General features: G+C 42.5%; 1 protein-coding gene across 1 annotated transcript in view; it reads right to left on the minus strand.

Annotated features, from left to right (window-relative positions):
- The window catches only part of TNFSF11 (TNF superfamily member 11), a 63,280-nt gene extending 37,373 nt beyond the window's left edge, over window positions 1-25,907 (minus strand). The window contains exon 1 of the mRNA XM_044286743.1: window positions 25,663-25,907. Within this exon, the coding sequence (XP_044142678.1) occupies window positions 25,663-25,827 (165 nt within the window). The 5' untranslated portion in view covers window positions 25,828-25,907. The remainder of the gene's footprint in view (window positions 1-25,662) is intronic.
- Between the last annotated feature and the right edge of the window lie 200 nt (window positions 25,908-26,107).

Genomic DNA, 26,107 nt, shown 5'->3' on the forward strand with positions numbered 1-26,107 from the left:
TGAAGAGCCCGGTACGTCAGCGGATGTCCAAAAAATGCCTTTTCCCTGCGCAATTCAGCGCAGGGCAAAGAAGAGCATTGGAGCATGAAATGCTCCGATGCTCATAATAGGGGGGCTGGAGGGATGAAGATGGGGATATGTCCGGGTTCAGCTCTGAACCCGGACAACCCCTTTAACTTAAAATGATGTAAGGAGATAAAGGACCTCCATACTGGTTCAATTGGGACCTTCTCTTTTCTACGCATACCAGCAACCCAGCGATTTTCTAGGTTTTTCACAAGTGAAAAACGAGAAAAGTCACCTTCTCTATGAAAAGACATTCTGGTCTTCATTTTTCTTGCCAAAAACCTGCTTTTGGATAGCTGCACTGCTACAGTACTTGTAAAATGCATTAGATAACAGTTTACTACAACAGAGGCCAAGTATTTTTATTTAAGCTATATATAATTGTAGGCAAAGGAAATATCATTCTAAAGTTAAAAAAAAATAGTTTTTCTACCACTTCCTCTTTTTGGACTCAAAAGGAAACAGCTAAAAGATGCAAAGCTCACAGCTTATCATGGGAACATGGTTTTGCCTGTGAGAGCTTCCACACAGCATAATATCCTGTCAGATCTGATCACAGATTCTCTTTCAGTTGTAGATGTAAATATTACCACTACCGGTGTGGCAGCCCCAAACTAATGCCACATTTCTAAAAATGTTTAAAATTCACATTTTTCAGATTACATACAAATTATACAATTGAAAACTAGTGACCCACAGTTGCACTAGTTGCAAAAGTGAACTCTTTTGAATTACCTGTATTTCTGCAGTACTTTATACTGCATTTATTTATATTTCTACAATTATAAACAAGTGCAATCTATCTAAACTAATAACACACAAACAGTTGTACCGTTTATGTACTGTTCATGTCTTTTGAGCACACTGAGTAAACATCCATAGCGCAAGGAGAAAAAGTAAGCGAATCTCTGTTCTAATGACTGCAAGACCTATTTGGAATAGGTTTTTTCAAATAGGTTAAAATTGTGAGGGTTCCACAGATGGTTAAATAAAGGCATACAAAGCCTGGTTACTGACAAATCTGTACTTCACAAGAAAGAGTGGCTGCTGTAAACCATGGCTCTATGCAACCAACTTTCAGAAGACCTCAAAAGATGTATTTTAGTGATAGATGAAGCGGTAAAAGGTTCCAAAAACTGTGAAAAAGTCTTGGGTGTACATCTGTCCATGGTCAGAATAATTATGTACATGTGGGTGTCTTGCTGGGATCACTCCAAAAGCCCAACAGGCAATCATGAAATAGGTGAGAAAGACCAATAGAATAATGGTAAAAGACCTACAAGAAGACACTACCAATGGCAAAAGCTTCAGTTCATGGATCCGGCATTAGAAAAAGACTAAACAAAATGGTGTTCAGGGAAGGACACCTCAAAGACAGCCACTGCTATCCACAAAAAATACTTTGCCGCCCCTCTCAGGTTTGCCCAAGACCACACGGATGTTCCACAATGCTTCTGAGTAATTACTTTATGGACATATGAGACAAAAGTAGAACACATTTTTGTGTACAAATGCACAACACATTGGAAAAGAAAAACTGCATACCAAAACCTCATCCCAACTATGAAGCATGGTGGACGGAGCATCATGGTTTGTGGCTGCTCTGCTGGCTCAGCGCCTGGACTCATTGTGCGAATAATGAATTCTAAGGTGTATGAAAACATTTTACAGGAGAATGTAAGGGCAGCAATCCATGACCTCAAGCTGAAGATACATTGGGTGATGCAACAAGACAATGACCCAAAGCACACAAGTAAATCAACTAAAGATTGGTTCAAAAGGTAGATTTGTGTGTTTGGAATGACCAAGTCAGAGTCCTAACATTAATCCTATTGAGATGCTGTGCCATGGCCTGAAGAAGGCTATGCATGCAAGGCATCCCTTAAATATTTATTCCAACTGAACATTGTACTGATCTTTATTTGCAGCTACTAGAAATGCTTGGTGTAGCTCACTGCTGAAAAAAGAGGTATCTACAGGCAGTAGAGTAACTAGAGTTCTATGGGCCCCAGGCCAAACTATGAATTGGGGCTCCCTACCCCCCATTAACCCGCAACCCCATTACCCCACCCCCTCCCCCCACCACTTGCTCTGTATATATATATCATTTGGCCCCCACCCAGACTGTATATATTTCATTTGGCCTCCACCCAGACTATATATATTTTTCATTTGGCCCCCCACCCAGACTGCATATATTTTACTTGGCCCCCACCCAGACTGTATATATTTCATTTGGCCCCACCTAGACTGTATATATTTCATTTGGCCCCCACTCACCCAGACTGTATATATTTCATTTTGACCCCTGTATATAATTAAATGATTGGCTGCCCCTGCCCCCTCTTACTCTGTATAGATTTTATTTATTTGTGGCCCCCCCTTTCTAAATTCAGTTCATAGGGCTCTTTTTGTGGACCCCCTTTCCCTCCCCGGCCCTTTCTAAATTCAATTCATAGTGCCGGGTCGGTGCCGGGTGCCCCCAGTATGGCGCGCAGCATGTGCATACCTAAAAAAATTAATAAAAATATTTACCTCTGCTCTGCTCTGTTCGGTCGTCCTGTCTCATTGGCAGCATCATCACATCTTCCTGTGAGACCCGTGACCTCTAGCGCCAGGTCTCGCCGACATTGAGCAGAAAGGGTTTATGTATGGGATTCTACGCAGCGCAGCCGCACTAGTCACTTATGTTTTAAAAAGGCAAAGCAAAGTGTAGGGGGACTGGCCTGGCTAAAAGCACTTGCAGCCCCCCCCCCCCCCCCTGCCAATCACTGTAGCACCAGCACCCTCTGCGACCGCGATCATTACGCCCCTGTCTACAGGTTATTAAATTTAAGAGTTTATTTACATTTCCACCCTGCACAATGGATGTTTACTCAATAAAATACATGAGTGGTAAAAGTGTTTGTGTGCTATTGGTGTAATTACACTGTGTTTTGATTGTGGCTTAGATAACAATTAAACCACATTTCATTAGTAATCAATCCAGAAATCCAGTTAAAGGGGTTGTCCAGAATTAGCAAAACATGGCTGCTTTCTTCCAAAAACTGCACAACTATTGTCGATGGGTTGTATCTGGTATTTTTGGTGGTGCGGTTTTTGGATGAAAGAAGCCACGTTTTTCTAATCTATGGACAACCTGTTTAATTATAAAGGATTCACTAAATTTTTGTTGCAACTGTACATAAAACGAATGAGGACATGATCTGAATATCTGAAAGTATACTATAACATCCAAATTAATTATTATAAATATTTTTGCAAGAGTCAGGCATATATAGGGAGATTTATCAAGAGAGACTTTTAAAGACCCCTTTACACAATCAATAGCAACATGGCACGCATAAACCATTCCATCAAAATCTGCCCTCCAAAAACCATATGGCACTCCATCTCTTTTGATCCCTGCTGTGTTGGGTGCTTTTTCTCCTGTTACCCCATGTGAAAATGAAAAATGGGGAGCTTATGCAACATTTTATTGGAAGAAATTAACATTTTCATTTTCACAGAAGTGTTTCTAAATTTTATGGGACGCCTGTGGGGTCAAAGTGGTCAGTACACCCCTAAATTCCTTATGTGCCTTTAAATGTGTCATGGTACTCAAAAACCATTCCAGCAAAATCTGCCTTCCAAAAACCATATGGCACTCCTTGCCTTCTGAGCCCTGCCGTGTGCCCATACACCAGCTTACGAAAACATATGGGGTGATTATGTAAACTGCAGAATCAAGGAAATAACTATTGATATTTGTTTTGCTGTTAATCCTTGCTGCCTTACACGGAAAAAATTTATTGAGAAGTAAAACCAGCAAATAAAATTGAAATTTTAAAATTTCACCTCCATTTTCTTTTAATTCTTGGGAAACATGTAAAGGGTTAACAAAGTCTGTACAATTAAAATTATTTTTAATAACTTGAGGGGTGTAGTTTCTAAGATGCGGTACGATAATTTATGGGTGGTTTCTACTATGTAAGCCCCACAAAGTGACTTCAAAACTGAATTGGACCTTAAAAAAGAGAATTTTGGAAATTTTCTAAAAATTTGAAAAATTGCTTCTAAAATTCTAAGCCTTCTATTGTCCTAAAAAAAATTAATGACATTTACGAAATGATGCCAACATTAAGTAGACATGGTGAATGTTAATTAATAAGTATTTTATGAGGTATCACTATCCATCTTAAAAGTAGAGAAATTCAAATTTTGATTTTTTTTTTTTATAAATAAAGCTAAAACATATTGACCGAAATTTACCTTTACCATGAAGTACAATGTGTCACTAAAAATCTATCTCAGAATTGCATGAATAAGTATAAGCATTCCAAAGTTATTACCACATAAAGTGACACATCAGATTTGCAAAAATAGGCTCTGTAAGGCTACTTTCACACTTGCGTTTACATTTTCCGGTATTGAGATCCGTCATAGGATCTCAATACCGGAGAAAAACACTTCCATTTTGTCCCCATTCATTGTGAATGGGGCCAAAATGTAACTGAACAGAACGGAATGCACCAATTTTAGGTTCACTGGCTACATTCTAGCAACATTGTTGCATTTACTAGATGTCTGCTCAGCTCAGGTGTGCATTCCAGCTGAAGTTCAGCTCTTTAGGCTACTTTCACATTAGCGGCATCCTTCTCTGGCAGGCTGTTCCTGCGGGTTGTACTTGATGGACTTATGTCTTATTTCAACCATATTAACTATGTAACTATGTAACTAGCAAAACATGTCGGGAAGCAGAGCCTTCAACAGATTTTAGTTGAGTTAGAGATGCACTGTAACAGGAGAGGAATTAGACATAGGTAAGGCTACTTTCACATTAGCGGCAGCCTTCTCCGGCAGGCTGTTCCGGCGGGTGAACAGCCCGCCGAATCTGTGCTGCCGCTAGTGCACACGTGCCGCCGGTGGTCCGCTCTGACCCCATTTACTGTAATGGGGGTGGGCCGGAGTTCCGGCCGCACTACAGCAAACATGCTGAGAGGCGGCCGGTATAAAACTACGACATTATAGTGAATGGGGCCGGAGCGGACTACCGATGGCACGCATGCACTAGCGGCAGCACGGATCCTGCAGGCTGTTCACCCGCTGGAACAGCCTGCCGGAGAAGGCTGCTGCTAATGTGAAAGTAGCCTTACCTATGTCTAATTCCTCTCCTGTTACAGTGTATCTCTAACTCAATTAAAAACTGTTGAAGGCTCTGCTTCCCGACATGTTTCGCTAGTTACATAGTTACATAGTTAATATGGTTGAAATAAAACATAAGTCCATCAAGTACAACCAAAGGATAGGTGGGAACGTGAATCCCAGAAACCTGGCGTCTTCAGGGGTACGGCAGCTAACACTGAATGGGCAGAGATCATATTTTTATAGCTTCCTATATGACAGCATCGATCGTACAGCCTATAGTAGTGTATTACTTAGGGCCTCATTTATGAAAAATGTATAACAGAAAACGGTCTTCGGGTACTTTCACAGTAGCAGCAGGGGACTCTGAAAGGCTGTTTCGGCGGGTGAACAGCCTGTCGGATCCGTCCTACCGCTAGTTCACGTGTGCCTTCGGAATGCCACTCCGTCCCCGCTGACTATAATGGGGGTGGGGCGGAGTGCCGGCGGCAGCAGTGCAGTACTTTTAGTCCTGCTGCTTCTCTGTGTGCGCTGCCGTGCTGCTGCCGGACTTAGGCGCCCGCCCTCATTATAGTCAATGCGGATGGAGCGGCAGTCCGGGCGCACATGTGAACTAGCGGCAGGACGGATCCGACAGGCTGTTTACCTGCCGGAGTCCCCTGCCGCTAGTGTGAAACTAGCCTTAGTTGTCTTAGAGCTCACCTTTTATTTCTTAAAGTGTTCTGAAAAATTAACGGTCAGCTCTGATTGGTTGCTTTGGGCCACTAAGACAAATTTCCTGGTAGACAGTCTTGATAAATGAGGGTCTTAGTTGTTAGATGTGTTATTCTCTTTCAGTGTTCATTATTGGACTGTCTGACTCTTATTCCTGCCCACCTGGGCTGTTCGTTCATTGCATGGTAGGAGCTGATCACTATCAGGGTGCATGTTTGGGGACTTATAGGGTCATTTATCAAACTTATGTAAAGTAGAACTGGATTAGTTGCCCAGACTTGTTCTACTTTACACCAGTTTGATAACCGACATCATTAGTCTTTTTTCTTACCTTTAGGTGCTGCTGCGCATGTTTCTCCACTTAGAATCTTTCACTCCCGGCTCACAGCATAGGGAGTGACAAATCGCATTTTCTATCTGTAGTCTGATGGATAAAATCCACTTTGCAGACATAAGTAGGTTGTCTAAAGTCAGCAAAATATGCTGATGGGCTTGGAATAGTTAAAATCTGCTAACTCATCCATTTTTTTAAATCTAAAGTGTTCTGCCAGCTTTATGCATGCAGCCTCTGTGTGTTTTCACATAAACTTTTCTGGGCCGGTGATCTTGCAGTCAAAGGGGTTATCTAAATTTCTTAACTGCTACAAAAATGAAAGGATACATCTGATCTGTTCCAGTAAGGCCCAATGAGCCTATGATACTGCTCCCAGACCACAGAGGTAGGAAGTATTGACCTTGGGACACACGAGCACTTCTCACTGGAGATGGCTTACTGGCGTTTTGTGAAATATGTCCTTTCGTACATGTCTAATTTGAAAAAGGGGAGAGAAAAAAATAGAATACCTAGAGCGAGCTGTGTTTTCGGCACAAAATTAAAAATATATATCCAAAGGGTCTTTGAAAGATAAAATATGGGAAAGCAAACATCTGGTTACAGATTTTTTGACAAAAATTAGGTATCAATGACCAACTAAAGTCCTATTATATTATAAAAAGACGTTATTAATTGGGAAAGAAAAATATGCTTGGAAGACTTAAATGCAAAAGAATTAAAGATTAAGCTGTAATATTCATTTATATGATCACACAAGTCAAGAGGATATTGAGGAGACAAATAAAAAAATTGGATTTTAGTAGAACACTAATGAAATGACTGCTTTAATAGCAGATAATAATAATAATTAATAACCATAATATTAATTATCTGTGGATCTAAAACGATGCCAACTACTGAACTGCTCTAGAACTGGAAGTTTACATAAATTGAGATCTAAGCACAGATGATTTATGGAACAAGCAGACTAGGAGAGATTTCCACAAGATAAATGTAACTGCAAGGCTGAAATAATAATCTTAAAAGCCTGAGATTAACATTCTGTCTCTTTTCCACACATCCTGTGACTGATTTTTGTGGTTATAACATAAGCATGTAGAGTAGAGCTTGCAAACCCTTATAAACTTTCACTCATCTTTCATTTCTTTGTGGTTGTCCAACACATTCTTCTTACAAGAACTCAATCATTTTAAAGTGGAACTAAGCCTAAATATATTATAAAGAAGCATCAACACTACTGCCCATTGTTTTCTGGTTAAAGCACACTTTGAACTAAAAAATAAATAAGAAAATATTGATTTAGATGTAGTTAATGTAGTAAGTAGCATTAAACAGTTAACACCTATCTGTATACAGAGGTCCTTCCAGTTACAATATCAATTGGCCCCTAGACAAACTTGAAACCATTGTAATTTGAGACCATAACACTATGGAAAACTGTCAATTGGTTCCAAAACCTCAACATGTCATTCCAAGATAAGAGGAAATTAAGATTTCTGAAGAATAAGCAGATAACTAAGAGAGATAAAGCAAGTCGCTACATATAACAGTCAGGTATATATTCTGGAAGCTGTAAATCTGTGAGGACAGGAGCTTTGTCAGGGTCCCTTACAGCAATAAAAAAAGATAAATAATAGTAATAAAAAAAATAAAAAAAAAAAAGAGCCACCCTCATCTGATATCCAAATGAGCAGTTTGTCTGGCACAGATAGAGGGCGGTACAGATCATGTAGCATCACACTGAACTGTAAAAAGCAGCTACTAGATAACGCATACAGGTGTTTTACTAGACAAATAGCAATGTTGATTGGTTGGATCTGAGTCTGAGGCACTGTATATTGAGTCTGGTTTCGATCGCCCAGGAAAGACCATTGTATGTTGAAACTATTGTATCCTGAGGTCATTGATCTGCATCTTCCATTGGTACAGGGTCTCTTGAATTGATGTGCATAGGCAGGAGCACCCTCTGCTCAGGTAAATCCTGGCATAGAACGTAGATATGTGATATGCCGGGATTTAGCCAAGCTGGGGAACACAGCCAGGAGCAGTGATATGCGCTTCCGTCTGTAGTGTATTTGCTGCTGCCCCCATAACAATGTTCCAGTGGAATCCATACACCGCTGGCATGTCAATCATGTACAACTATACTGATTCTAAAGTCACCCAGGACATAAATGGCAAAGAAACAATCATCAAAACTCAGAAGGCACCAAGCTTATCTCCTTTATGATTCCACGGTCCCCTTTCTGTGTGCAGTCGGAGGTACTTTTGATAGAATATAAAAAACACACACATACAGAACAAAAACCAATACAAGGATAGTGATACAGTATGTCAACCACTGAGAGCAGGCCCAGGAGAGCCGTTGAAGCAATATGAATGTAAGAAATGGGTGATGAGGCCCAGGAGGGATTGCAAGGCATATAAAAGTAGTGTAGAGGAGATGAAAAAAGGAAAGAGATAAGGGTAGGAGAGAAAGGTATGTGAAACCACCTGGTTAGAACTTTTACGTTGTTTCACGCACAAGAGTATTCACAATCCAATTGGAGGTCCAGATTTGGGACCATTTTCAATCAAGACAAGGCAAATCCTAAATCCGGTTCCCATTTAGGAACATTTGGGAGCAAAATGGGCAATAGGTCACTGTAGAATAGACAGTTAAGAAAAGGTCTGAAAAATGAGGATGATCTACACCTCTTTTCAAATGGAGTAAGTGTTTGGGGTCAGATGATGACATAAAGGGTGAGACAAAGTGTTTCTGCTGAAAATACGTGTAAAGAGTCTCACACAACTAATGCCTTGTTTCCGTTAGGCCATGAATGCATTGCATAGGATTGATACATGGGCTTTACCATTCTGCCTGTTTATTCAAAATTATATGATTACCTATTATATAAACAAATAAATTAAAAAAATAAAAACCTGAATACCCCTTTAAATGCTTGGAATTAAGGGTACTTTCACACTTGCGTTCCTGGATTCGGCAATCTGTATGCAAACGGAAACCATTTGTAGACGGATCTGGATGCGGATCTGTCTCACAAATGCATTGCAATACCGGATCCGTCTCTCCGGTGTCATCCGGAAAAACAGATCTGGTATTTATTTATTTTTTTACATTGCTAAAGGTCTGCGCAATCCGTCAATGCAGCAATTTTACATTCCAATGGAAAAAAATTGCGGATCCGGCATTCAGGCAAGTGTTCAGGATTTTTGGCCAGAGAGAAAAATGCAGCATGCTGCGGTTTTTTCTCCGCCCAAATACCGTAAGAAGGACTAAACTGAAGACATCCTGATGCATCCTGAACGGATTGCTTTCCATTCAGAATGCATTAGGATAAAACTGATCAGTTCTTTTCCTGTATTGAGCCCCTAGGACGGTACTCAATACTGGAAAACTTTGACGCAAGTGTGAAAGTACCATAAGACTGATTAACCACTATGCTGACCCAAAAGTTGACAGAATGTCCACAAGGTTGACTCAACTTCCCTTCAGGGGGGAACTCCCCACTTGAATAAATTGGGGGAAGGGAGGGGGGGAGGGAATTCTAACAGTACTTTCACAATGATTGCATCCTCTTCCAGATTATGATGGAGCCATGGGAAATGCTCTTCGAATACTGTTCCTTTAACCGATTTTTCGATCCTTGCCTATATGGAGCCATAACTGTTTTATTTTTTCATTCACATAGACATATGAGAGCTTGTTTTCTGAGGGACAAGTTGCACTTTCAAATCGCACCATTTAATATTGCATAGGATGTAGTGGAAAGCTGGAAAAAAATTCCAAATGGGGTGAAATTGGGAAAAAAAAAAGCCATAGTTTTATGGGTTTCCCTATGTGGTAAAACTGACCTGTTATGGTCATTCCCTGAGTCAGTATGATTACAGCAATACCACAGTTATGTAGTTTTTCGTGTTTTTTAATACTTTGAAAAAAATTTACTTTTCCTTTGCATTGCCATACACTGATAATACTTTTTTATCTATATTTTTTGTCTATGGGGGCATGTGGGCATTCAATTTTTGCAGGGCAACCTGAATTTTTTATAGATACAATCTTGGGGTGTGTATAACTTTTTGAGTACTTTTCGTTAAATTTTTTGGGAGACGAAGCGACAAAAAAATGTAAAATCGGCTATATTAATTTTGTTCCCGTACAGGTACTATTTCAATAGTACAGGCATTTTGGGACATGGCAATAACTATGTTGTTTTCTATTGTTTATTTATTATTTTTAATATGCTGAAAAAGGGGTGATTTGAATATAGATATATTTGACCACAGCATCTAAGGGGTTAAATGTCCTTAATCACAGACATTGCTTCCAGGTGTTTGCTGTGTTAAACAGCGGGCACCCGGCGGCTATGGTGCTCACTCTGCTCCAATGTGGGTGCCATCTTTAAAGACCTGACACGCTCTGTATGTATAGCGCATTTTGGGAAGGGGTTTATCTGACCCTATCTATATTAAAGGCTGGGAATTTTTTATTTCCATAGAGCTCTGAATCTTATTATGGTATCACAGCAAAAATTAAGTTAGAGGGGTTTTCCCATCACAGATCAATAGTTATAGTGACATATCAAAAGTATAGAATTGGTGGGGATCTGAGAGCTGAGACCCCCCCCAATCTCTAGAATAAGGGGAGAGAGGCTCTTGCTTAGTGCGTTCTCTCCCCTCGCTGCAGGACAGGAAATGAGATGGACTCAATAGAAAGTCTATGGGCCCACCTCACTCCCGTCTTGTGTAGCAAGGAGAGAGAGCGCACTAAGCGAGTGCTTCTCTACCCTCGTTCTAGAGATAGGTGGGGGTCCCAGAGCTTAAAACATTTGATATGTCCCTATAAGATAGCAAAAGTTTTCTGAAGGCATAGTGACCCTATTAATAGACATAAAGTAATGTGCATAGTCTGAATTAATTGTATTACTGCAGGTAAAGTAAATGAAGTAATACTGGGGAGAACAGAACAAGTAAAGGACTTGGGTATCCTGGTTACAAGTAAGGCTTGGTTCAGAACTGCAGTAAAATTCCTTTTTTCTGTTCTGGCATAGAAAAACGAAAAAACTGAATCGCCTGATCTGGCACCACCAGCGGCCAATGGATCACAATGACTATAATGAGGTCCATCAGCATAAAATACAGATAAAATACCGCTGCAGGCGTAACCTGTGAAAGTGACGGATGCCATAATTTACTGTACACCACAGATGTGAACCTAGCCAAAGATAAGCAGCAGCTGCAAAAAGAAAATCAGATTTTAGGGTGTATGAAAAGAGAGATAAAGCCAGTGATCCCAGCTGGAATATGCAATTCAGTTTTGGGCTCAATATTCTAAAATGGATATAAGAGAACTAGTTTGTTCTCAAAGGCAGGCGTCTAGATTATTAAATGGGATGAGAGTCTCTCTTATAATAAGGGTCCATTCACACGTCCGTTGTTTCTTTCCTGATCTGTTCCGTTTTTTGCGGAACAGATCTGGACCAGATCTGTACCCATTCATTTTCAATAGGTCCTGAAAAAAAATCTGACATTGTGCTGTCCGATTTTTTTCAGGACCCATTGAAAATGAATGGGTCCAGATCTGGTCCAAATCTGTTCCGCAAAAAACGAAACAGATCAGGAAAGAAACAACGGACGTGTGAATGGACCCTAAGAGTTGTGAAAAATTGGACTTCTTTAGCTTGGAAAAAAGATACATTAGAGTATTAGATCTGTAGCAGGCGTTCTCCCTCAGGGGGGAGTAATATTCTTTCCCCTGCCATTGTCTACTCATTATTATTGAACAGCCCCAGTGTAGGCAACTGTATTCCACACTGCTGCATAATTCACCTATTGGTTCCCATTGGTAAAAAAAAAAAAAAAAACATATACTGCAAAGTATGTCGGATCCCTTTGTATGGAAAAGCATGGTCAACTACTTTTGTCATAACAGTGCAATACAAGGTTTGCTAATATATCACGAGAATGTATGTCAAAATGCCCTTTTTGGTAAAGATCATACCCATTAAAGGCCATGGACACACTCGGCATTTACACTGGGAGCATTTCCCAGCCTATGTGACAAAGTCAGACCTCCAACATGTTGTGAATATAGCCTTTCTCTCATGGTGTCTTGAAGGATATTCAGTTTTTTGCCTTGGATAAACTTTGCAGTATTTCAATGATAACATTTGATGATTCATCATAACATTGTTTCACTACCCTCTTTGAACAGTGTGATTCATATTTACATAACAAAGGAAATAAAACTATGAAAAAAAACAAAAACAGCCATTAAAGGGAACCTGTCACCGGGATTTCGGGTATAGAGCTAAGGACATGGGTTGCTAGATCACCGCTATCACATCCACAATACCCAGTCCCCATAGCTCTGTGTGCTTTTATTGTGTAAAAAAAACGATTTGATACATATGCAAATTAACCTGAGATGAGTCAGAGCTTAAAAATATGACTCTTCTCTAGTCACACAAGTAAGATATGATTCTTTTATGTTAATTTGCATATGTATCAAATCGTTTTTTTTTTATACACAATAAAAGCACACAGAGCTATGGGGACTGGGTACTGCGGATGTGCTAGCGGCTATCTAGCAACCCATGTCCTCAGCTCTATACCCCAAATCCCGGTGACAGGTTCCCTTTAAAACGGATAAACTGTCAGTTTTTCATGCCATTTTGCATCAGTGTGTGCATCCATTTTCTGGCTGTTCTAAAGGCCCTTTTGCATCTGTTTTGCAAAGGCCATTCGAGATGGCTTTTTCTGCGACTGTTGCGTCGCAGTCACAGCATGTTGCAATGTGACACCATAGACTGCCATTATAAAAATTGTCGCGCGACATTAGTGCAACAGAATGTTGTGCTACAAATGTTGCAGTGTAGTTGTGCCCTACGTCGTGTAGACGTAGCCTAAATGAGAATTTGGCTTCTGGGGCAAAGTATCCTGATTATGAATTTCAGGACCACCTAATCATTCTTTCCTATAAATTCCTCTTCCAGATCAATCTCTGACTTCAGTTCAAGGGGAGGAGAGGGGGACATGGCCTGGTGGAAAGTTTGTGTGCCCTAAAGGTTTTTTTTTATACTTAGAAATTGATCACCTATGCTATCATCAGGTAGGTCATCAATGTCAGATTGGTAGGGGTATGATACCATGCTCCCCCTCGATCAGCAGTTTTGGGAAGCTTTCAGCACTCAAAACTATACAGTTTCCATTGCTGGAAACTAAATAGTGTATAGTCCCAAAACAGCTGATCAATGAGCGTGCCTATTAGAGATACGTAACTAAGTACTCGATAAACAGTTAAAGTGGCGTCAGTAGGCACTAAAAAATGTTGATAAAGTAAGCCAACTACTAGGTGATATGAATGTAGACTAGACAGTCTACATTCTGGCGTTTTTTAATCAATGGGTATTTACTTCAATACAAAGCTGCATTCTCAGCTTGAGGCTTTTGACATGGATCTGCGTCAAAAAACACGTGGAAAACACACAAAAACCACATGGAGCTGTTTTTTTATGCTTCCCAATCATTTCAATGGGAGATTCAGCATTGATTCTGCTTCATTTTTTCCACACCTATTTTTTCTATGTGTAAAAAAAAAAGCAAGTACTGCTTCCCATTGAAATTAATGATAGGTTGATTTCAGGTGTTTTTTGCAGCTGATTTTGAGGCAAAAATGCTCCAAAATCAGTGCCAAAAAACTGGCCCTAAAGATACACCAAATTTATCATCCACCATCAGCCACTTTGAGAAACCTGGGGCATTTTTAGACTGTGTAGCCTAAGGGGGTAATACCATACAGACCAAAAGTTTGGACACACCTTCTCATTCACAGAGTTTTCTTTATTTTCATGACTATGAAAATTGTAGATTCACACTGAAGGCATCAAAACTATGAATTAACACATGTGGAATTATATACATAACAAAAAAGAGTGAAACAACAGAAAATATGTCATATTCTAGGTTATTCAAAGTAGCCACCTTTTGCTTTGATTACTGCTTTGCACACTCTTGGCATTCTCTTGATGAGCTTCGAGAGGTAGTCACCTGAAATGGTCTTCCAACAGTCTTGAAGGAGTTCCCAGAGATGCTTATCACTTGTTGGCCCTTTTGCCTTCACTCTGCGGTCCAGCTCACCCCAAACCATCTCGATTGGGTTCAGGTCCGGTGACTGTGGAGGCCAGGTCATCTGGCGCAGCACCCCATGACTCTCCTTCATGGTCAAATAGCCCTTACACAGCCTGGAGGTGTGTTTGGGGTCATTGTCCTGTTGAAAAATAAATGATGGTCCAACTAAACGCAAACCAGATTGAATAACATGCCGCTGCAAGATGCTGTTGTAGCCATGCTGGTTCAGTATGCCTTCAATTTTGAATAAATCCCCAACAGTGTCACCAGCAAAGCTTCACGGTGGGAACCAGGCATGTAGAGTCCATCCGTTCACCTTTTCTGCGTCGCACAAAGACACAGTGGTTGGAACCAAAGATCTCAAATATTGACTCATCAGACCAAAGCACAGATTTCCACTGGTCTAATGTCCATTCCTTGTGTTCTTTAGCCCAAACAAGTCTTTTCTGCTTGTTGCCTGTCCTTAGCAGTGGTTTCCTAGCAGATATTCTACCATGAAGGCCTGATTCACACAGTCTCCTCTTAACAGTTGTTCTAGTGATGTGTCTGCTGCTAAAACTCTGTGTGGCATTGACCTGGTCTCTAATCTGAGATGCTGTTAACCTGCGATTTCTGAGGCTGGTGACTCGGATGAACTTATCCTCCACAGCAGAGGTGACTCTTGGTCTTCCTTTCCTGGGGCGGTCCGCATGTGAGCCAGTTTCTTTGTAGCGCTTGATGGTTTTTGTGACTGTACTTGGGGACACTTTCAAAGTTTTCCCAATTTTTCGGACTGCCTGACCTTCATTTCTTAAAGTAATGATGGCCACTCGTTTTTCTTTACTTAGCTGCTTTTTTCTTGCCATAATACAAATTCTAACAGTCTATTCAGTAGGATTATCAGCTGTGTATCCACCTGACTTCTCCACAACGCAACTGATGGTCCCAACCCCATTTATAATGCAAGAAATCCCACTTATTAAACCTGACAGGGCACACCTGTGAAGTGAAAACCATTTCAGGTGACTACCTCTTGAAGCTCATCAAGAGAATGCCAAGAGTGTGCAAAGCAGTAATCAAAGCAAAAGGTGGCTACTTTGAAGAACCTAGAATATGACATATTTTCAGTTGTTTCACACTTTTTTGTTATGTATATAATTCCGCATGTGTTAATTCATAGTTTTGATGCCTTCAGTGTGAATCTACAATTTTCATAGTCATGAAAATAAAGAAAACTCTTTGAATGAGAAGGTGTGTCCAAACTTTTGGTCTCTACTGTATATCAATATGCAACTTATGCAATTTTTTGGAGTGTCTGGATGGTTACAATGGCACATGCCATTTAATTATGTTGCACAAAATACCATATTTTTTCCCCTATAAGACGCACCTGACCATAAGATAGAGTTGCAAGAAAAAGTATGTGAACCCTTTGGAATGATATGGATTTCTGCACAAATTGGTCATAAAATGTGATCTGATCTAAGTCACAACAATAGTCAATCACAGTCTGCCTAAACTAATAACACACAAAGAATTAAATGTTACCATGTTTTTATTGAACATAACATGTAAACATTCACATTGCAGGTGGAAAAAGTATGTGAACCCTTGGATTTAATAACTGGTTGAACCTCCTTTGGCAGCAATAACTTCAACCAAACGTTTCCTGTAGTTGCAGATCAGACGTGCACAACGGTCAGGAGTAATTCTTGACCATTCCTCTTTACATAACTGTTTCAGTTCAGCAATATTGTTGGGATGTCTGGTGTGAATCGCTTTCTTGAGGTCATGCTACAGCATCTCAATCGGGTTGAGGTCAGGACTCTGACTGGGCCACTCCAGAAGGTGTATTTTCTTCTGTTTAAGCCATTCTGTTGTTGATTTACTTCTATGCTTTGGGTCATTGTCCTGTTGCAACACCCATCTTCTGTTGAGCTTCAGCTGGTGGACAGATTGCCTTAAGTTCTCCTGCAAAATGTCTTGATAAACTTGGGAATTAATTTTCTTTTGATGATAGCAATCCGTCCAGGATCTGACGCAGCAAAGCAGCCCCAAACCATGATGCCCCCACCACCATACTTCACAGTTGGGATGAGGTTTTGATGTTGGTGTGCTGTGCCTCTTTTTCTCCACATAGTGTTGCGTGTTTCTTTCAAACAACTCAACTTTGGTTTCATCTGTCCACAGAATATTTTGCCAGCACTGCTGTGGAACATTTTTGGACAGCAGTGGCTTCCTCTGTGGTATCCTCCCATGAAATCCATTCTTGTTTAGTGTTTTACGTAGCGTAGATTCGCTAACAGGGATGTTAGCATATGCCAGATACTTTTGTAAGTCTTTAGCTGACACTCTAGGATTCTTCTTCACCTCATTGAGCAGTCTGCGCTGTGCTCTTTCAGTCATCTTTACAGTACGGCCACTCCTAGGGAGATTAGCAGCAGTGCTGAACTTTCTCCATTTCTAGACAATTTGTCTTACCGTGGACTGATGAACAGCAAGGCTTTTGGAAATACTTTTTATAACCCTATCCAGCTTTATGCAAGTCAACAATTCTTAATTGTAGATCAGTTTAAGCAGACTGTAATTGTCTATTGTTATGACTTAGATGAAGATCAGATCAAATTTTATGACCAATTTGTGCAGAAATCCATATTATTCCAAAGGGTTCACATACTTTTTGTTGCAACTGTATGCACCTAAGTTTTAGACGAAGACAATAAGACAAATTATTTTTCATTAGACCTCAGATCACAACAGCAATCAGACCCCCAATGTTAATCAGACCTCAGCTCACAGCCCCAATCAGACTCCCAATGTTAATTAGACCCTAATAAGACCTCAGATCAATCCCACAATCGGATGTCAGCTCAGACCCCAATTAGAATGACCCCCAATCAGACCTTAGATAAGAGTACACCACAAATAAAGATAGTCCAGATGGCACCACTCCCCTTATAAAACGCTGAGTAATAACATATTGCTGTCCTCTGTGTAAATCGGGTATAAGGCGACAATATGGAGGTGCCTGCTTTCCAATAGTGAATATACTTGTGTAATCAAGAAGATAGAAAAAATCTGTGGCACTCACCAGTTGCAGGTTTTCAACACATCATCACTTTTATTGTGACAATAGGTGCATGCTTCTACAGGGCTGAGGCGGACAAGCCTTTCACGGAAATCAAAAACCGCCTAGGCGGTGTGTGGCAGCGACGGCCGTTTCACACAGAGTGTGCTTCTTACCTGAATGACGTGCACAGGTGTGCCAGCCCATTTAAAGAGGAGCGTGAGAATTAACCCTGTATGGGGTAACTAGATCTCAATCGCAATTAAAGGCAACACCTGTGTACGTATACAACTGAAACAAAATCAAAGGCAAATCAGTACATTCAAATGAATACATTGAGGTCATTCCGATGGTTCAGACCTAGGGGTCCCATGGCATCTGTGAGGATTATCCATCTCGCTTCTTTCTGTAACAGGAGGCGATGCCTGTCGCCTCCTTGTTTCAAATGTGGGACCACCTCAATTCCAGCAAAACCCAGGCATTTTTTGTTACCCCCGTGTTTCTGCCATACATGGTCTATTAAGCGTGGGCAGCCCTTCTTAGTCTTGATGGAACTGAGGTGTTCACGGAACCTCTCCAGCATAGGTCTTATTGTTTTTCCTATATAAAATGACCCGCATTCACACTTGACTACGTACACGACATATGTGGTTTTACATGTGCAAAATTGCTTCATTCTGTGTGACACTTCTCCTATGGACAAAATTCTGTCCCGGAGCATGTGATCACAGAAGGAGCAATTACCGCACCGATGATTCCCTGAAGGTTTTTTCACATTCAGCCATTGACTAGGAGACTGTTCACACTTCATGCGGCTATTTACCAATTGGTCCCTGAGGGTATGCGTTTTCCTAAAGGCAATGATGGGTTTCCTGGCTGTAAACTTGTCTAAACATTTCTCACTTTTTAATAGATCCCAATTGTCATAGATGATTGTTTTGATTGCATCGGCCATGGGGCTATATTTGAACACAAATACAAATCTGTTGTCTTTTTCAGGTTTATCTCCCTGATGCAGTAACTCTTTTTGTGTTCTTATACTTGCCCTACGCCGCATCTAACATTCTTACTGGATACTCCCTCTTCACCAAGCAATTGTTTAGTTCTCTAGCCTGTCTCATATAGCCTCCATTGCAGCTGTTAATGCGTCTTAGTCGCATGAACTGCCCGTATGGTATGGCCTCCTTCATGCTACGTGGATGGAAACTTTCATGGTGTAGAAGGGAATTCGAAGCGGTAGGTTTTCGAAAACCTTCTGTTATGATCTCACCATCTCGAATAATGACACAAACATCAAGAAATTCTAAAATCTCACCACCAAAGTTCAAGGTGAAAAACATGTTAATGTCATTCTCGCGATTTAAATTTGCCACGAAATCTTTGCATGTTGCTTGACTTCCCCTCCACACCATGAAGACATCTGGGAACATCTGGATGTTAGGTAGAAAGGGGTTACCTGTGCTGAATACATATTTGTTTTCCAGGGTGTTGAGGTATATGTTGGCAAAGGTACACGACACTGGCGTCCCCATCGCCGTGTACCTGCCGATACCATTGTTCACCGAACCTGAAAACATTGTTGCTTACGACAAACAACAGTGCTTCCTCTACAAAATGGACATACATCTCATCTTTATCAGTTGATCTCAACATATCTGCGACTGCCCCTACTCCCGTTCGCTGGGGAATGCAGGTATATAGGCTTTCTATATCCAATGACACCAGGTCCCAATCCTCCTGCCACTGGAGATCCTCCAGTGCCAGAAGAAAGTCCCTGGTGTCCTTAAGATATGTGACCGATTTCTTCAGGGCTGGCCGCAAGAGCCATTCCAGGTACTTCGACAAAGGTTCAGTCACCGACCCGATCCCCGCCACGATAGGGCGGCCGGGGGGTCGGGTGGGTGACTAATGTACCTTTGGCAAAAAATACCAAGATGGTCTCATGGGATGGGTTGGTACAAGTTTGTCCTTAGATAAGAGCCCAAATATAAATAAGACCCCCCATTTAGACCTCAGATGAGCCCCCCCATACCTCAGATGAGACCACCATGCCCCATATCAGCCCCCATACCTCATATCAGCCCCCCATGCCTTATATCAGACCCCATGTCACAGAGCAAATAAAATAAAATAAAAATCCACTTACCTCTCCTGCTTTGGACGCCACGGGCTCCGAGGATCCTGCTCTATCTTTTTCTTCCTGCCATCGGCTGTGCTGTGGCTGCGCACAGTGTGAGGACGCTCTGCGACCTCACTCTGTGCGCGTCGGGTCACTGCAGAGGACCAGGAAATGGTAAGTAGACAGCCCGGGGAGTGCTGCATTCACCACTTCCTGGTCATCTGTTACTAACGAGCGTTTCCATAATGGGGGTAAAAAAAAGTGCATCGTATGGGGCGGCGAAAAATACTTTTTCAGTCTAAAGTCTTATATTATCTATTACAAAGGTTTAGGCAGTTTGTACTCCACCAGGGAACTGGGCTAAATTGCAACTTTGTGTCTTTTTACAAAAAAATCACAGTGGCAAATCTGGCATAAAATAGTTCTGCCCACAAAACATCTGGCTGCCCCTTAGGGTACATTCACACTAGCGTTTTTCTTTTCCGGCATACAGTTCCGTCCTAGGGGCTCATTACCGGAAAAGAACTGATCAGGCATATCCCCATGCATTCTGAATGGAGAGTAATTCAGTTCAGTCGTTTTGACTGATCAGGCAAAAGATAAAACCGTAGCATGCTACAGTTTTATCTCCGGTGAAAAAAACGGAAGACTTGCCTGAATAGGAATGTATTAGTGCCGGGTCTGGCATTCAAAATACCGGAATGCCAGATCCGTCCTTCCGGCCTGCGCATGCGCAGACCAGTAAAAATGTGAAGAAAAAAAAATACAAGACTTATCTGTCTGTCCGCATGACAAGCGGAGAGACGGATCCGTTCTTGCAATGCATTTGTGAGACGGATCCGGATCCATCTCACAAATGCTTTCAGTCACATCAAAATCAGCAGATCCGACGGGCAGTTCCGACGACAGAACTGCCCGCCGGATCACACTGCCGCAAGTGTGAAAGTAGCCTTAGTTAATGCAAACTGCTGGACATGCTGCAAACAATCCAAAAAGTGGAGCAAATATGTCATAAATATGGCGCATATGCCTACTCCATCCAAAAAGTAGGCAAAAGCATTACAATTTTCTGGCGCAGCATACTTGATAAACCCTAAGTTTGCACTAAACATTAGACAGGAATAATAAAGTGACCCGTGTGTACTGCCTCTGCATGGTAACTTGGAGACTTACAACTGACAGCGTGTAAGGAGCTGTGATTCATCAATGTGCACGAGGCCTATGAGTACTGTTTCCTGTTTTCTCTTTGGAGCATTTATGATATAAAGTACAAGTGTCCAACTGTAGCACCTGTATCTGATGTCACTTTGCCACTCTGTAATGGCACAGCGGAGGTAAGTTAAATGTTGTCTTGCTGGAGATGGAATGTGGAAATTATTCTGCAAGCCAAGAAATCTCAGTATCATGCTCCAGAAATATATCAAGTGTTTGTAAGGTTTCAATGGAATTGACTCCCACACAGTAGTTTTAGTCCCACATGACAGGAATTGCTTCATTAAAGTGTACCTGTGCTTTCAAAAACATTTCATATGTCATAGTTACACTTCAAAGGTTTTATTAGGGATGAGCGAATTGACTTTGGGTGAAACATCCGAAGTAGATTTGCATAAAACTTTGTTTTAATACTGTACGGAGCAGGAGCTCCATTCAGTATTAGAATGTATTGGCTGCGATAAGCCGAAGTTATTGCTTCACGAAGTCTTGTGAGACTTTGCGCAATAACTTCATAGATTAATTTTTACTGTAAAAAAGCATTTCCCGAATTTAGGTTCGGCTCCAATAGGTACCTTGGAACCGAACCCAAGTTCGGGAAATATTTTTTTACAGTACAAATTAATTTATGAAGTTATTGCGCAAAGTCTCACAAGACTCTGGGAAGCAATAACTTCGGCTCATCTGAGCCAATACATTCTAATACTGCTCCGTACAGTATTAGAACAAAGTTTTATGCGAATCGACTTCGGATGTTTCATCCAAAGTCGATTAGCTCATCCCTAGTTTTAATAGTTGGGGCCCGAGTGTTGAGACCCCTGATGAGTGCTAAAACGAGGAGAAAGAAGCACGCACACAGACTGCTGTCTCTCCATAGAAAGTCTATGAGCCCATTTCCAGTCCGTCGTCAGCAAGAAGGATAGACAGTACTTTGTGTAAGTGCGTCTTTCTCTTTACGGGGGTCTCAACACTCAGGCCCCCAACTATCAAAACTTTTGATATGTTACTATGACATAGCAAACATTTTAATGATGGTCACCTATATTGGCATAAGGCAAGGGGGCTGGAGGTATACAGAGTATGGCCTCATGCACACGAACATATTTTGTTTCCGTGTCCGTTCTGGGGTTTTTTTGCGGAGAGGATGCGGACCCATTCATTTCAATGGGTCCGCAAATAATGCGGACAGCACACCGTGTGCTATCAGCATCCATGGGTCCATTCCGTAGCCTAGCAAAAAAAATATAACATGTCCTATTCTTGTCCGTTTTAGGCATTGTTACAATGGATTCGCAAAAAAAAAGGGGTAATCCGTTTTTTTAGGTGGATCCGCAATTTGCGGACCGCAAAACTTATACGGTTGTGTGCATGAGGCCTATGGTAGTAATGAGGGTAACCAAGCTACGTAAATGTAAGTTGGGGTCTGCAATTTTTGTGGATCAGATGTAGACCTATTCATTTCAATGGGGCCACAAAAGATGCGACAGCACATCGTGTGTTGTCCGCATCAGTGTGTCTGTTCCACAACCCCACAAAAAATAAAAATAAAACATGTCTTACTCTTGTCATGTCCGTTTTGCAGAAAGAATAGGCATTTGTAACATAGTGAATGTGCGATGCACAAGGCCGGTATACGTGTTTTGTGGACCACAAAACGGATACACTTGTGTACATGAGGCCTAAAGAAGGTTTTTATTTTACAATTATAAGGAGCCACTAAAATGTTATACCAGTAGCACAAACAAAATGTATCGCTAACCCATGTCTGCTTTAGGAAACACTCATGTATGCTTAGCTGAGTAATAAGTGCGATCCTGATTATGTGACAGCTATTAAACCTGCAGAGAAAAGCCTCTGTGGTCCATGGAGGCTACAAAATAATGGTGGCTGAATCTACTGTCAGCAAGGTCAAGAAGGGCCACATTTTCCCTCCTGGTTCAGACTGTATTACCACAACAGCTTGCTATACAGAATAGACACAAAACATTTTATAATCACACGTAAAAAGGAAGCCACAATAGATCTTCTTATCAAAGAAAGTCATTTTGCTAAAAAGAAAGTGTGGTAGTGTAAAGTTCATAGAAAGAAGGAGGCATTCTACGAAAAGCAAACACACCACCTATAGTATCAAAGACTGAATTTTACACTAAGGGCTCGTTCAAAGCACCACTGCTCCTCTGCTAATCATCTCCATCCTGCGCTGTCGTAGGACCAAAACAATGAAGATGATAGAAATGCTGCATCCAGGGGCTTAGCTACCATGTGTCTGCTATGGGTCCTGAACTCAGGAAGGGGCCCAGGAAGAGGACAAACGGATTTATTTTCAGGGACCAGGGAGCGGTAAACTCCTAGCAATGGTATTACTCACTGCCTCGAGGTCTTCTTCTCCAGGTGACTTCACTGCACTAAGTCCTGGTAGCGCACAGCTTCAGGATGGATGTAGGGTGCGTAGGAGCGCACTATGACCTGACAATGTGTGATGTCAGGTCATGGTGTAGTGCATGCCTAGACACAGTGCTGCATGAAGGGCGGAGGCGCCTGCAGGAGGAGAAGAGAAGCAAGGTTTTTTTTTTGGTTCGGCCTGAGGTCTGCATTAAGGGGACCAAGCAGGGGGGCCCGTTCAAAAACTTGCTGTGGGGCCCAGTTCGGGTTTTTGCTGAGGAATCCGTAATTTTACCAGCCAAAATAGTGCAGCATGCTGGGCTACTTTGTTGAAGATAAGATACATATGTGAACACACCCTAAGCAGAGATAGGAGCCTACATGAGCTGTGGTGCTTACTCCACAATATATACTTCAGTAATGACCGGCACGAAATCCACGTACAAGTGCTGAATGTAAAATCAGGATTTTACCCATGACATCCAGTACTGAAATACTAGGGATTCCTTCAACGCTGTGAATGATGAACTCATAATAATCAAGAAAATTATACAGAAAGACACCCAGCGCAGTTCTTCATACCCAGAATATAGAGCAATCTGAATGCAATCTAGTAGCCCACTTTCCCCATGTGGCTATCAGTTTCTAGGTCTCCTCTCTTCTCTCTTTTTATCTACTGTCATCCAGCAGCCAAAGCATTACGTCACGACTGTAGCGGTGGGTGGAGGAGTGGCGGTGCTAGAATGGAGGGAGTTCGGGCCATTATGTCAGGACTGTATCGGTGGGTGGAGGAGTGGTGGTGCTGGAATGGAGGGGGTCCGGGGACACTATGTCAGGACTGTAGCGATGAGTGGAGGAGTGGCAGTGCTGGAATGGAGGGGTTCGAGCCATTATGTCAGGACTGTAGTGGTGGGTGGAGGAGTGGCAGTGCTGGAATGGAGGGGGTTTGAGCCATTATGTCAGGACTGTAGCGGTGGGTGGAGGAGTGGTGGTAGTGCTGGAATGGAGGGGGTTCGAGCCATTATGTCAGGACTGTAGCGGTGGGTGGCGGAGTGGTGGTAGTGCTGGAATGGAGGGGGTTTGAGCCATTATGTCAAGTCTGTAGCGGTGGGTGGAGGAGTGGTGGTAGTGCTGGAATGGAGGGGGTTCGAGACATTATGTCAGGACTGTAGCGGTGGGTGGCGGAGTGGTGGTAGTGCTGGAATGGAGGGGGTTCGAGCCATTATGTCAAGTCTGTAGCGGTGGGTGGCGGAGTGGTGGTAGTGCTGGAATGGAGGGGGTTCGAGCCATTATGTCAGGAACGTATCGGTGGGTGGAGGAGTGGCAGTGCTGGAATGGAGGGGGTTCGGGCTATTATGTCAGGACTGTAGTGGTGGGTGGCGGAGTGGTGGTAGTGCTGGAATGGAGGGGGTTCGGGCTATTATGTCAGGACTGTAACGGTGGGTGGAGGAGTATCAGTGCTGGAATGGAGGGGGTTCGAGCCATTATGTCAAGACTGTAGCGGTGGGTGGAGGAGTGGTGGTAGTGCTGGAATGGAGGGGATTCGAGCCATTATGTCAGGACTGTAGCGGTGGGTGGCGGAGTGGTGGTAGTGCTGGAATGGAGGGGGTTCGAGCCATTATGTCAAGTCTGTAGCGGTGGGTGGAGGAGTGGTGGTAGTGCTGGAATGGAGGGGGTTCGAGCCATTATGTCAGGACTGTAGCGGTGGGTGGAGGAGTGGTGGTAGTGCTGGAATGGAGGGGGTTCGGGCCATTATGTCAGGACTGTAGCGGCGGGTGGAGGAGTAGCAGTGCTGGAATGGAGGGGGTTCGAGCCATTATGTCAGGACTGTAGCAGTGGGTGGAGGAGTGGTGGTAGTGCTGGAATGGAGGGGGTTCGAGCAATTATGTCAGGACTGTAGCGGTGGGTGGCGGAGTGGTGGTAGTGCTGGAATGGAGGGGGTTCGGGCCATTATGTCAGGACTGTAGCGGTGGGTGGCGGAGTGGTGGTAGTGCTGGAATGGAGGGGGTTCGGGCCATTATGTCAGGACTGTACCGGTGGTTGGAGGAGTGGTGGTAGTGCTGGAATGGAGGGGGTTTGGGGTGGTACCTCAACATTTTTTTTATTATTATTGCAACAGTGTCCCTTCCCATAAAAAATAATAATACACTGATCCAATTAGATCCCATATGATGCATGATATCTGTAAAGATGGGAATGGTTTTCCATATGGAAAGATTAAGCATTTGCCTTTCTGCAGTGTATTTTCACTTTTTACACATATCCCTGTTCAGATCATGGGACTGACATCCCACCAGCCAGAAACAGTCATCATTCACCAGCACAGACATAGTATAATAATAATCCTGGATGCAGTAATACTCCTATTAACACCTTTACATTTCTAGTAAAAATTAGAAAGTTTGCTGCAAAAGTAGAATTAAACGGCATGCTCTGGTAATGTTATGGTCCAGTGATCTCTAGTCACAACACAAGCTGCAGCAAGAGCTCCATCCATTCTCTACAACTACATATATATACATATATATATATTACCTGTGCCTTAACGTAGAAGAACAAGCCCAAGGTGCAGCCAACCTGGAGCAGCCCCAGAAAAAGGAGCGCGATGAAGACAGATCTGGGAAATGGGTGCGCTCTGTCACGGATCTCCGGGGGACCCGCAAGGTCCACTGTCCCCCGCAGGTATCCGCCGGGGCTCATCCCCGCAGCGTTCACCGGAGAAGCCGCACCACAACCGCACAGCGGGGAGAACTGTCACCAGATGAGCAGAGCAGCGCCCGGCTCCAGCTGTGATAAGGCTACCTGCAGGGGGCGGAGCCGGACGGCGAGCAGGCGGGGAAGGGGCGGGGCTCCCACATCCATTCTTCCTACATGTGCAGCGATAGAGAAGTCCCGGCCACTTACTGACAGGGGAGCGCTTCCCGCCTACACGGCTGCGCTTCTAGTAAGTGACGTGGTGACCGGACAGGGGAGCAGTGTG

Source organism: Bufo gargarizans, chromosome 3 (genome assembly GCF_014858855.1).
Source record: "Bufo gargarizans isolate SCDJY-AF-19 chromosome 3, ASM1485885v1, whole genome shotgun sequence".
In the NCBI taxonomy this organism is placed as follows: Eukaryota; Metazoa; Chordata; class Amphibia; order Anura; family Bufonidae; genus Bufo; species Bufo gargarizans.